This window comes from Crocodylus porosus, unplaced genomic scaffold (genome assembly GCF_001723895.1).
Source record: "Crocodylus porosus isolate Cpor-Errol unplaced genomic scaffold, CroPor_comp1, whole genome shotgun sequence".
Lineage (NCBI taxonomy): Eukaryota > Metazoa > Chordata > Crocodylia > Crocodylidae > Crocodylus > Crocodylus porosus.
This window is the reverse complement of record NW_017728906.1, coordinates 180961660-180976284: the sequence shown is the minus strand read 5'-3', so window position 1 is coordinate 180976284 and position 14625 is coordinate 180961660. Positions and strand designations below refer to the sequence as shown.

At 42.4% G+C, this 14625-nt stretch overlaps 1 protein-coding gene across 2 annotated transcripts in view; it reads left to right on the top strand.

Annotated features, from left to right (window-relative positions):
* CNTN5 (contactin 5) overlaps positions 1–12797 on the top strand; it is a 983906-nt gene extending 971109 nt beyond the window's left edge. For both annotated transcript variants that reach the window (XM_019530289.1, XM_019530290.1), the window contains exon 25: positions 9848–12797. In XM_019530289.1, the coding sequence (XP_019385834.1) occupies positions 9848–9951 (104 nt within the window). In that variant the 3' untranslated portion in view covers positions 9952–12797. The remainder of the gene's footprint in view (positions 1–9847) is intronic.
* Positions 12798–14625: the final 1828 nt, after the last annotated feature.

Genomic DNA, 14625 nt, shown 5'->3' with positions numbered 1-14625 from the left:
CAGGGGGTCGGACTAGATGATCTGTCTAGGTCCATTCCTACTTATTGATTCTGTGATTCTATGATTGCCTTTAGCTAACTAACAACCAGTGCTAAATCTCCCATTCCTAAGCAAGCTCACAGAGGACCTAGTCAAAGGCCAACTACAAGTCTATCTATGAAGTTGATAGTCTAGCACAATTTAGATTCAGGTCAAAACCGAATGATCTCCTCCTGTTCATAAGCAGACATTCATTTTTATCCTCCTGGACCTTTCAGTAGTATTTGATACTGTCAACAATATGGACACTATAGCCACAGCTGAGTGAGATAGTGAGGATACAAGTTAATGGCCTAAAATGGTATGAGTTTAGCTGGAGAGATGAATCTAAAAATTAGTGATAAAAAAATTATACTTTCCTTAAGTAGATGTGCTGCAAGGCTGCTCTGATGTGCCGTAATTAGTAGGGTAGTGCAAAGCTTCAGTCACTGATTTGATTCCGAGGAGATTTGGCATGATTCAGCAGCCAAATCCCCAAATTTGAATCGAATCAGGAGACCCATTAACCTCTCCGAATCTAAACAGAAGCCTCTGAATTGATTTGGAGATTTTCAGAGAGATTTGATGATTCGGCCATAGACACAGCTTTATATGTTTTTTCTTCATATCTCAAGGTACCAGGTGCAGCTTGTGAACACTGAGATGATGAGGCAGATGGAGCATCCCACGGGACTGCAGAAGTGGGGGTACTTCTGGCTCACTTCCAGGTCCACCACTGAACATGCGGGGGGTTCCCTGTGCTCCTGTAGGATGCCCCATCCATCCCACCATCTCAGTATTCATGAGCTGCACCTGGTATCTCAAGGTATGTAGAAAAACATATAATGTCTATGGCCTAATTGCTGATTCTCCAAATCAGAATCGAACTTTCAGTTTCAGATTCAACATAATTAAATTGAGACAATGATCCAAATCAGCGAATCAAATCACTATTTCCCGAGTCGGGCCGAATCTGAATCCAAATTGAATACTGCCCGTGTCGCACACCCCTAGTAATTAGAGCATGTCAGAGCAGACTCAATTAAGTCTGCTGGAATGTGGTAGTTACTGTGCTCTAGCCAGCTTCCACATCTCATATATCAGTGTGCCTGTACTCATTGAATGAGCTGTAGTTCAAGTGCCCCCACCACCATTTTGAATCATGTGGATGCTGATACATAATACACTGCAGTGCTTTAATTAGTGTGGCTCCAGCAACACGTTTATGACACACATCCATCTGCCCTTTACCAAACAGAATCACATCACTAGCATTAAGATGATCTAATGTTTGGATGAAATCAGGCCATGAACAGAGAACAACTGTTTGAAACTGAACTCAAGGAGAAAAGCAGTGATGCTTGTGGACAGAGAAAAACTTTTAGAAGATTTGGTAGTCAGAGTGCCATTTGCTTTTGTTGAAGGTAGTAGACACACACACCTGGTTAGTTAATTCAATCCATCATTTACGAGTATTCATGTACTCTTTACTGACTAGGTTATCCTATAACAGTATCACCAAATCCATCCCCATGCCTCCCCACTACACACGAATAGTAACCTGGCCTCAATTATTCATGCCTTCATTAGTTTTCAGCTAGACTGCAACAATGCAATATACCTGCATATGTAGCTTCCATTTTTTAGGAAACTCCAACTAATATAAATCCAACTTCTCAGAAACACAGGCAACTGTAAGCACAGCAGAATTCTCCTCTGGTCCCTACACTGGTTTCTATAGACTTTTTACTCAAGTTTAAGGCATTAACACCTAGCTTAAAGTTATTTGATGGCTCTTGTCCAAGATATGTGTATAAGGTTCCATGAAGAAGTATATACTTGACAATATTATTTCTGTGGCACGAAATGAGCCTTTTACAGTAAAGGTCAAGCATGTCTTTGCTAGACATGGAGTTTTATACAGCACCAGCCAAAGTCTGTGGGAAGAACTCCTACAAGAACTAAGGGTCACAACAGAACCCACTATCTTTTACAACCAGGGGAGAGCCAATTTCTTTGACCATGCTTAATTTAATACAAACATAAAGAAAACACACACACACACACATGCACATACATACATACATATGTGTGTATATGTATACATATCTCACATTGTTTAAAATGCCAAAGCATTATGCTGCAGACGTCTCCCTCTGTGAAAAAACTAAGAAAAAAATATGACAGATATTAGCTATCTTGCTTAATGCATTTCTAGAAACAGATTACAAAAATGCACACGGTGTAAGAACCTGGATAGAACATAATAGTTGGTAGAGCTACTGTCTCTAGATTTTTACAAAAGCTGCATTACATGCCAAAATACCCAATGACCAAATTATGCTCTCAATTACATTAGTATACATCCAAGCTAACTCTAGTACATTTATATCAATATAACATATTGAAGTTTGATTCTTAGCTACATCTCATTCACATTGTCTCCCTAACACTCACCTTTTTAGACACCAGCGTAAGAGAAAGAGTTATTCTTGGAGAAAAAAACACCTTCTCTCAAGCATAGAGAATGGAAGTGTCTGTTTTGTCGACACTCACCACACCAACCAATAGCCATGTTACGATGGTATTCAAAGTGTCTGCCTACCAACTACATGATATACTGTATTGTTTTCTCCTTACATTATATAACTATAAATTTGATTAATACATTTATAACCTGCATACATTTCAAATGAGCTAAAGAGATTATTTACTTCCAGGATTTCTAGTGAAATGGAAAGTTAATTATTTTTTACATCTTGGCTAAGCAGAGATATTGCATTTGCAAAGAAATTTAAATCAGTCTCAGTTGTAATTAAAATACTCTTTAAATATTATTACACCGGGGGCTGCCTGACATGAAGTTAACAGTCTTATGATTCTAAGTAAATAGTGTCAAGGGAGAGATCTCAGTTGGAGAATGATGTTGGCCAGATATATTGCACCACACTGTGCCTTGAGACTAAATACCAAGCAGACCTATCATCCTGGGAACTTCCTGCATTCTCTGAGGCAACATAAATGCTATACAACTGATGATGTGAGGAAGGGATAGGATTACCTGGAGCAGAATAAAAAAGCTGCATATTAAGAAATGATTAAAGATTAAAGGTCGTAACAGAGGAAAAGTGTGTTGGTGCATGCAGCGATATTGTGAAGAGGTGAGGGACTTCTTGGGATGACTGAGAGTATGGACATATACCACACCTACTACAGAGTAAATTCACTTCATTCCATAGTAAAAGCAGAGTAGATGCACGCCCTCCAGCACAAAGTTACCTCTCAAAAAGTACAGGGTAACTAAGCAAATATAAACAGATCAGCTTCATTGACTAAAACACACATTACCCATTTTCCTGTTCATCTATCATATGGGACAGTGGGAAATGCTCCCTGCTTGCCAAGACACATCCCGGGGAAACTCCATGGTATGTCTGTAAACAGCTAGCTCCAATGCAGCCCCAGAGCTGAGACTGGTAATCATCTGTTTGGCAGTCCAAGCCTCAGGGTGACACCCATGTATTGACACACATCTAGGGAATGCCAAAGGGAAGAACCCAGGGAGGCGCTCCCAGGGCTTCACAGGTCCAATCCTGGATGCTCTGGGAATGGGGGATCCCAGGATGCACAAGGTCTGGACCCTGAAGCCCCGTGAATGCCTGCCCAAGGCATCTGGAGAGTTTTGGCAGATCTGGCCTGCCCACACGCTCTCGCCTTAAAGCAAACAGACGTAAGCTGCAAGATCAAAGCACAAAATCATACCACCCTTGTCACAGACACAAATTTGGGGCATTTGTAACATGACAAAGGACATAGATGTTTGTTTGCTTAGACTTTGACTGTCATAAATATTTTTGTGACAGCAAAAAGACAATGCCCATTTACTCTTAAATTACACCGCTGTAATAGTCATGTAGCCAGTCCCCTAATCAGCTTTGTCCCAGGATAGCCCTCTGCTCTGTGTAACTGCCTCCCTGTCACCTCGTGGGCACACACCATAATAGCACAATTTCCATTGTGGGCAACTTGCTTGAGAGAGCTGGTTGTAGGCCCAATCCTTACTACTGAGCTAATGTACTACAGAATAAAATTTACAATGAATTACTCCATTGTAATCATTTCATATATCTGCACCCTGAGACAAGAAAAATCAGTTGATAGTATCATTTCAGTGAACAAATAGGGCTTGCAATCCTGGAAAGTCTCACTTTCAAATACCTCCAATTTTTTAATGTTTTGACATTATTTCATTTTGTTGGCCCTCGCTAAGGAAGAGAAGTGCGTTAACTTAATCTGTGACTCCTGCCCTTATAGAAATGATGCAGCCCCCTAATAGCTTATAGTTCTCCAATTCTTTCAATGAGGAGCCCAGTGCATTTCCAGTGTTATACCTACTCCATTCCATTTTGTTAAAATTCATCTTGATTTGGACAGCTACAACACTAGAGTTAATAGTGCTGTCTCTTACTTAGATACGGTGGTTCCGATAAAAGTCTCTGCTCCTATCTGTCCAAATCAAGATGGATCTTAACATAATGGAATGAAATTGGTGTCACACTGGAAATGCTACCCCTGGACTACCCCTGGAAAGAACTGGAGAACTTTGTGCCCCCTGGGGTGGAATAGGGTTGGTCTCCAAAGCTAGCCATGTACTTCTGGGATGAACAAAGGCTAAACCCTTCGTGGCCTAGTAGGTAAAGAAGGATCTTGATGTAAGTATAACAGTGCCTTAATCAAGGCCTAGAGGGTCATAGTATCATAGTACTTAGGGGCAGAAGGGACCTAAACAGATCACCAGGTCTGACCCCCCTGCCCCAGGCAGAAACGAATACTGGGATCATATCAACCCAGCTAAATATCTGTCCAGCCTCCTCTTGAAGATGCCCAAGGTAGGAGAGAGCACCACCTCCCTTGCGAGTCGATTCTAGAGCCTGGCAGTCTTAACTGTAAAGTAATGTCTCCTGATGTCTAGCCTGAACCTTCTCTCTAACGATTTGTGGCCCCTTTCCTCCTAGTAACCCCAGGAGGTGCCTGGGGCAACAGAGCCTCCCTCAATTCCCACTGGTCCCCTCTCATGAGTTTGTAAATGACCACCAGATCCCCTCTCAGCCTTCTCTTGTGGAAGCTGAATAAGTTCAGGCCCTTTAGCCTCTCTTCATAGGGCCTGCCCTACTGTCCCTTGAACATGCGAGTGGCCCTCCTCTGGACCCTCTCAATGCTAGCCACATCCCTCTTGAAGTGCAGCGCCCAGAACTGGATGCAGTACTCCAACTGTGGCCTGACCAAAGCTGAATAGAGGAGAAGGATCACCTCCCTGGACCTGCTTGTGATGCATCTGTTGATGCATGGCAAGGTGTGGTTAGCCTTACTGACCACTTCCTCGCATTGGCAGCTCATGTTCATCCTGGAGTCAACAATGACTCCAAGATCCCTTTCTACCACCGTGTTGACAAGAAAGCTGTTCCCCAGCCTATAGGTGTGTTGCTGGTTCCTTCTCCCTAAATGCAATACCTTGCACTTGCCTGTGTTGAATTCCATCCTATTCTCATCCACCCACCTCTGTAACCTGTCTAGACCTAGCTGGATTCAGTCCCTCCACTCCAGCGTGCCCACCTCACCCCACAACTTGGTGTTGTTAGAGAATTTGGACAGCATGCTTTCCACACCCACATCCAGATCACTGATAAAGATGTTGAACAGTATAGGCTCCAGGACCGAGACCTGGGGGACTCCACTGCCCACATCCCTCCAGCTCGAAACCGACCCGTCTACCACCACTCTCTGGGTGTGACCATCTAGCCAATTTGCCACCCATCTGACTGTGTAGGCATCAATGCTACAGTCACCAAGTTTTTTTAAGAGAATGTGGTAGGAAACCGCATCAAAGGCCTCCTTAAAGTCCAGGAAGATGACATCCACCCCGACACCCTTGTGACCTGACTTTGTGACCTGATCATATAAAGAAACCAGGTTAGTTAGGCAGGATCTGCCCTCAGTGAACCCATGTTGGGTGCCCCTGAGCAATACCTCCCCTGCTGGTCCCTTGGAGATGTGCTCTTTGATAATTTTCTCAAAGGTCTTCCCAAGGACCAAGGTAAGAGTGACTGGCCTATAACTGCCAGAGTCATCCTTTCTCCACTTCTTGCAAATGGGGACCACATTGGCCCTTATCCAATCCTCTGGTACTTGGCTGGAGCCCCACGAGTGCTCATAAAGCCATGCCAGGGGCCCCGCTATGACCCCTGCCAATTCCCTCAGCACCCTGGAGTGAAGGGCATCTGGACCTACTGATTTAAACACGTCCAGCCACTTCAGAAGTTCCCTAACTAGGTCGTCCCTGACCCTAGGCATGGTGATGCCTCCCCTGACTCCATCTGCAATTCGAGTGGGTGAAATATCCTGCTCCCTGCTCAGGAATATGGAGGCAAAGAATTTCTTAAAGAGGCCAGCTTTTTCATTTGCTGCAATCACCAGATTGCCAAGCCTATCCTGTAGGGGCCCCACGTTACCTGGTGCCTTCTTCTTACTTCCTATGTATTTGAAAAAGGACGTTTTATTATCCATAATTCTGGTCACTAGCCCTAGCTCCATCTCTGCGTTGGTCTTCCTAACAGCCTTCCTGCAGTCCCGAACAATGGAGATGTAATCTTTCTTGGTGATAGCCCTTTGCTTCCGCTGTTTGTACGCCTCCTTTCTTGCCCTCAGGCATTCCTGGAAAGCTTTGCCAAGCTATGGGGTCTTCTTAGCACTTCTGCTCCCCTTGGTGTACATCAGGATTGACTCCCTTTGAGCTTGGAGAATCTTCTCCTTGAGGAACAACCACCCTTCTTAGACTCCCATCTCATTGAAGCTCTGAGACCCCAATGCCTTTCCTACTAACCTTCTTAGCTTACAGAAGTTGGCATTCCTGAAGTTGAGGACCTCTGCCTTGCTGCTTGCTTTCACCACCCTGTGCTGGATAGTAAATTCCAGCAGGCGATGATTACTGTTGCCCAGGTGGTCGAGTACTCGCAGACCCCTCACCAGGTCATCACCTTTGGCAAGGACCAAGTTCAGCAAGGCGTTTCCCTTGGTGGGACTTTGCACCTCTTGGGTTAGGTCTAGGTCCTGTATCCCAGCTAGGAACCTACATGAGCAGTTGGACCTGGCTGACTGCTCCTCCCAGCAGATGTCTGGGTAGTTTAGGTCACCCATGACACCCACATCCCTTGACTTTACAACCTCCGTGAGCTGACCTGAGAATTCCAGCTCCAGCTCATCCTCCTGGTGAGGTGGTCTGTAGTAGATGCCAACTATCAAATCCCTTTTCCCACAACCCCCTTGCATTCTTACCCAGAGCGCCTCATTTTGCCCCTCCTCTGACCCCATCCTGATCATTGACAATGTGTATTGCTCTTTGATGTATAGAGCTACACCACACCCCCCTCTTTTCCATGCTCTGTCTTGCCTGTACAGCCTGTATCCCTCAATGTCCACTGCCCAGTTGTGGGTAGAATCCCACTAGGTTTCCATGAGCCCCACTAGGTCTGGAATTTTGCTAGCTAGTAGGAGGGCAAGTTCCTCCTGCTTATTTGCCATGCTGCAAGCATTTCTGTAGAAGCATTTGAAGCCTCCTGTAGATGCCCATGATGCCCCCTTGTTCCTAAGCCTGCCCTGGCCCCTGTCACTTACCTGGGTACTACCTGTGTGCGTCACCTGGCTTGATGGTGAAGTGTTCTCGTGTTCCTCTGTATCCCTGTCCCCCAGCAAACCTAGTTTAAAGTTTTCTGGAAGAAAAAACACATTTACCTTTTTTGGGAGAGATGAAGCCCATCTCACCCGAGCATGTCCTCTGTGTGGAAATGCAGGTCATGGTCCAAGAACCCAAGACCCGCCTGGTAACATGAGCTCTGAAGCCGCTGGTTGACCTCATTGATGCACGTCTTGTGGTGCTATCCATGTCTGCTCACTGGAAGGATAGAAGAAAAAAACACCTGTGCCCCTGTCTCCTTGAGCTTTGCCCCTAGAGTCTCTCATGATGTGGTCTGGGTTTCCCCTGACTGTGTCATTCATTCCCACATGGATAAGGACCATGGGGTAAGGATCAGAGGGTCAGATGAGGTCTGGGATCATCTCCATGACATCCTGAATCCGAGCTCCAGGCAGGCAACAAACCTCATGTGCCATGGGGTCAGAGCGACAGGTGTACCCCACTGCTCCTTTCAGGATGGAATTGGCGATGATGAGGACCTGGCATCTCTTCCTCTTGGTATTTCAGTAGCTCTTGGCCTGCGCTGTGCTTGGAGTGGCATCAGTTCCCTTGGAGGTATCCTCTTCTACCTCCTCTTCCATGGCTGCCAGGGCCTCGTACCTGTTTCCCAGCTGTACCTGGGGAGCTGACACTGAGGTAGCATGAGTAGCCCTGGCTCTGGAGGTGACTGTCTGCCATACCTCTGCAGTGGGTGCCTCTTCGGTGGCTTCACCTCTAGGTTCCTGACCCTGCAGAGAATGAAAGGACCCATCACTTTTGTCCTTGGCCACCCTAATCCCCTGCAGCCTGCTGACCTCAGCCTGGAGCTCCTTCACCTGCTCCTCCAAGGTCTGAAGGTGGGCACATGTGGGACAGGGAAGGGAAGTCCTGCTGCCCCCTTCCTACCAGGCTGCCAAAGCCCCACCAGGCAGCCCCCACAGAAAGGGGGGGAAGGTGACTCCAACCCCACCGTGGGCTCCGTCTGGGTGGAGGCCAGAGAGGAGCCCTGGGCAGGCAGCACCATCCAGGTCAGGGCCGTGACAGTCCGCCATGTACTCACAATTATTGTAGAGCAAAGTGTCCTCCTTTCTCCCCAGTGAAGTCTTTGACCTGGGTCCTTCTGCGTGGCCGCCTTGCATGAACACTGGTGCACTCTTACAGAGGGCATGTACTCCTGCCCACAAACTGGCCTCTAGCAACTGCCTGGAAACTGCTCCTGTTGGCAGCCCCTGTTTGCTGGCTCCCTGGTTACAGGAGGGTCATTCTCTTATATTGTAAATTTAATTAGACTCTTCAGTGTGGACCGAAACCTCCAACAGGAGAGACTAGGAACACTCACCTAGGAATACCATATAGCCTGGTGGTTAGGCTACTGTCCTCAGAGGTAAAAGGTTAAGATTCCTATCTACTCAGGCAGAAGAGGGAATTGAACCAAATCTCTTACACACTGAGTGCCTGTCCTAACTAGTGGGTTATTAGGTAAAAGATCACTTTCTCCTATGGCCATAGTTGGTAAGAAAGAAACGATTTAGGCATCCAATTCCAGGCTGTGGATTCATAGCTGTGAATCCAAAGTGGAGAGGAAACTCCCTAAAGGCCAGAGCTCTTGTAGAGCTAGAGCATAAGCTCCTCCCTTCTTATCAGAGTTGCCTACTGCCTTGTTTAAACAAAGTGGTGTGCAGTGTTTTGTTGATCCCATTCTTAGGCACCTAGGGTGCATACATTATATACTAAGTTAACTTAAAATAAGGCAACTTAAGTAGTCAACTTAAGCCACACAGGAGCATACACACATGCAGCTCCTCCATTTAGTGGCATGTATCTTGTGAGCTAAGTTGACTCAAGTAATTTGACTCAACATAATACACCTCGGAGGTGCATTACTTTGTGCCGCATTTAAGTCAACTCTATATATGTGTGCACACTGTGACAATTGAGTTGATTTAAAAAAGTTAAGCTAGCTTAACTGTCAGAAAGTTAGTACATGTGTAGGCAGTCCTAATTCCTAATGCCTTTGTATAGGGCCCCTTAAGAACCTATGTATATTAAGAAAGGTTCTCCCCATTTGTTCCTTATTTGATTTTCTTTTTTGCATTGCAGGGGGAAAAGTCACGAGCTCTCAATCCACCTTACACATTTTCTCAACATCCTCATCATCTGTAACGTTGCTCTTGGCACTGATGGTTCCTTCAACCTCATGGTGAAGACTGCAGAATCTTTTTGTTGTCATTGTTTGTTTGCTTTAGCTTGAAGACACCAATGGATGGAGCTTTATGTCCTTGGAGAAGCTGGAACCCTAAGCTAATGCTTAAAGACCCATAGAAATACAAATACACATAGTGCACTTAGAGGAGTGTTGGAAAAAATGGTCAAATAATTCATCAGGTTTTTCTCTTCAGTTTTTGTAAAAGTCAAGTCCTCTGTTTGGTGAGGGGACCTTTACTGGCCCAACAAAATATGCAGATTGTATGTAATTAATTTTTGTAAGCAATTGCTATTTCCGCCAAATGTATCCTACTTTTTTAATATGTTTATCTTTGGTGACCCCAGTTGTGTACCATGAGTTGTTTAGACAGTGGTGTCTCGTACAGTACATCTGTTTTGTTAAGAATTTTGTTAAGAATTTTTTCTTTCTTTTTTTTTAAAAGAACAACGTTTGATAAAGACGTTAAATCTAATGCTTTTCTTGCTTCCCCTCAGGCTGGCTGCTCATGTTGACAGGTCATTTAAGAGAGAAGAAAAATAGTTCAGTTGGTATATGGCCCACTGCAGAAGTAAAGGAAATATTTTATGTAAAAAGTATGAATACATATTAAATGAGAAAAAAAATGTCAATCCAATACCTTGAAAGTACTCACAGAGAAAGAGCAAAATAAGCCATTTATTTTACTGCAAGGTAAACTGAAAATGATTAAACAAACTTAGAAGACAAGTGCTATTGTTTTTCGTCAAACAACAAAAGAAGCAGATGTTTATTTTTAATAGTAAAAGTTAATCTTCATTTATTAACAATGCATCTGGCAATGAAACCACCTTAGGCATTTAATCATAACGCATATTGGTTGTTAATGAACAACTAAAAGGAATACAAGGAGATAAATATGCTTTTTTTCTGACCAGCTGTCAGTCTTAGATCTTATTTTTGAAATCCATTTTTGTATGGTACTGTACTTTCTATATTTGGTATAAAGGCTAAATGATATACAGATGCATATTATGGCAAGAACATATTTGATGGAATGTAGTCATTCAATCATACAGAGTTTGGTAAGTGTATGTTTTGGAGACTGTTGCATCTGAAACAACATTTGGATAAATACTACTGAGCATCATTCCAGTTTGTTCAGTTACTAGCTGATCAGATAGAGATTTGCCTATGAAGACTATGTTGTCAGCTTTAGCCCGAGACAACTTTCTACTGTACCAATCACTTTCCATTCTGTAGTCATCTGGGGAGAGTACCCATGGTAGGGCTAAAGGCTTTTCCTCATAGTGGCACCTAAGCTAAAATGACCCTGGTGCCTATGGGGATATGGAGGGGTATGTGCATGTGTGTGAGTATAGTGTGTACGATACATAGGGAAGGGGACTCTACTAACATATATGTAGAGAACGTGCCCAGAAAGAACAGTATCTTATTGGGGAGAACAAATGTATTGTGCTCAGTAAGTTTACCAGGAAAATCTTGGTAGCAGAGATTTTCTAGCTGAGTCAGTGCTGGGTTGTCTATACTATGTTCGCTTCCTAACACACTCCAAATACGCCATTTCTTAGCAACTTTAAAAGTAATACCTAGGAAAGTATCATAACAGATCGGGTGTTCAAACCATATGCAAATCTGGATGAAGAATGGGTTTTTATAACATTTTCCAAAAATATTTTTTTCCAAAGCAGTTTGAATTATATTCTTTGTAACCTGCTGAGAATTATAAAGAATGTATGCAGCTCATTCCCAAAAACCAGATTTGAAATAGTCACAAGGTTGCTAGAAGAACAATGATAAGATGGTTAGCTGAGCACTCAATGTTGTGAGATAAAAGGCAGAAAAGGACTTTCTAGAACCACTTTGGAATAGCAGTTTATGGTAAAAGAAAGGGAAAGGGAATAGAATGCATGCAATGCAAAATTGGCTTCATTGCCATTGCTGCTAGAGCAAGTTGAAACAAAGCAACTGCCTGCTATGGCTTGCAAAACAGAAGCATTTCCATTGAGAGAGAGCTTGCATGAGCAAAGTCATTTTTAAGGGAGAAAAATCAGCAAGAACATAGTGATGAACCAGAAGGCAAAATGTCCATTTTTTTTAAATTAGTTAAGTGTAATTCCCTCTACCTATCTTTTTAGGGAATTGCTTGCCAATGCAGTTCCATCAGGTGTATTCAAAAAGGTTTCAGTCAGGCATTCTGGTCAAACAGTTTTCTGAATATAGTAAATGGCTATGCTTGATAAAAAAAAGTATAAAATACTGACAGAGATAAAAAGATATAGCTGATTCTAGTTATATCTAGATCTATAGTATCAAGATATAGGTAGAAATATGGAACACACCTTCAAGTTATATAGTTGTATTGCAAGAAACAAAGGGGGTATGTTTTATATTCAACATGAACAGAATCTGTATTTTGCATCTTAAATATATTAATAAACATGTTTTAAATGTTTAAGTACCTATGTATTACATATTTGTTACTTCGTAGAAGACAACGTTTCCTTATCATGACATATTATTTTTAGGTGCAATAGAGAGCTCTTTCCTATTCTGTGGATGAGATTGTAACAGTGCAGTCTAATGTCACTGAAGAGACTGTATTTTTGTATGATGTCACAAGAGCTGTTTGGGGAATAATATAATCAGAAATAAACCTTGTTTGCAGACCAAAACAAAGGTACTGTTGCAGCCCATCTCAAAATGTTAGATATATTGTATACAATCTGTATATATACTATATATAATATATATTATGTGGAAGACACAGTAATATAATAGTTCCTGTGTACTGTTCTTGTAACATTAGATCTTTTTAATAAATAATTCTCTTTTTATTGACTTTTATCTTATGTCCTGTCAGCTGCTGAATTATATTTATTCAGGATAGAGTGCCACTAATATTTTATATTCTGACAGGCACAATCAATGGCTTCACATGTTGTTTTCAAGGAGAAAATATCAATTAACAGTGCTACATCTGGGCCACCTGACCAGCCAAATCAAAGGATTTCAAGCATATGCTGATATATCCTTGGCATTTGTGACTTATATTTAGATAAGGTAAAACTGCATCAAAGACCAGAACAAGAAATGTGACGGCTGTACCTAACAACATTACAAAAAGAATTTGCACTGAAAATAAGATGCTGAGATGCATCTTTCTCTTTTTTCATAGTCGCGAAAAGGAGATGTGTTATAAGGAAGCCACCAAATGAGATTCCAAACATATAGAAGCATTAAATATTTTTTGGACCTCTGACATGCTCAGCTGGCTTTGAGGTGTCACCAGTGCCCCTTAGGCATTCAGGCACAGAGGTATCTCTTGATTTGCTTGTGTTATACTGAAAATCTCACTTAGTCTGTCTCATATTTAAGATAGTTTGTATGAGAAAAATCATTTTTTGAAAGAATATTTATCTTTTCTGACCAAAGAATATAATCATGAAAGATCTCAAGTGTACGATTATAGCCTATCTTGTACATCTTGATAATTTGATATAGATTTTTAATAACCTTCAATCCTTGCTTTATGAAATACATATTGATAAGGGTACATGACTTTGAAACATAATAAGTCAAAAAAACCATTCTGGAAATAAAAAGAGCTTGCCACAGACACATTTGAACTATTGCTTAAATAGCATATTATATCAGGACCTCCTTTAAATTAGTTATGAATGTCACAGAAAGCTGTAATGACCTGTTTTTGCTGACATGGAGAAGAGCACATATTGAAAATCCATATCTTAGCAGAACTTCTATCAAAGTGTAATCCACTCTCACCCTTTTATGACCATCACTGTAACTCTTCTGAAGATGAAAGACATTTTCCTTCTTAATTACTTCCTTCTTTCGGAACAAAACAATGTCAGCGATGAGTGGAAATGAGCAGTGTTTTGTTATAGTAGGATAGTTTGCTTTAGGCTATTTTGTATACCCTTCCTAAGCTTATTCTCTCTGCCTGCTATAAGCTTGTTCCAGTGCAAGAATGTTGATTTCTGCAGACACAGAAATGAATCCCCAAGTTTATGTAGTAATTGGGGGGACAAAGATGGCACCTAAAAGACGTACTTAATAGCCCTGAACCAAGAACAATCGCTAGAATAGCTATTGATGTTCAGTTACAACGTCTGTGGTCCAACTACATAGCAAAATAGTTGAGTTGCCTAAGTTGTCTAAACAGGTCTTCTTTTTTTGTGCTCCTTTCTTGGAGACTGATTAGTAACAGAGTATCCTAGCTCACAGCCCATTGTGACAAATAACCAGTGGGCCTGTGATCCTTCTTGGTCTGCCTTTACCATCAAAATACAGATTTGGAGGGGGGCAGAGGAGGGGAGCTTTTATGACAACTTTTGACCAAAAGCTCTTATCAACCTGACAAAAAGCTAACAAAGGCTCAAAACCCTAACATCAACAAAAACAAAGCCTTTAAAAAGGTCCACTCATCAAGATGAAAAGGAAAGACAGGCAATATGTAGCGAGTGGCTGGTCAACAGTAAAGGTATTCGGCATATTTTGACCTTCATAGAAAAATAAGAGAAACAATCGCATCAATTTCCATTCAAGAGCAGGAAAATATGTAGAAGGCACTACAAGCTTCTGAAGCATATCTGGGAAGCACTATTTTACTCTGAGCCCTGTTGCCCTTATGCCTGGCTGAGCAAGCTTTTCC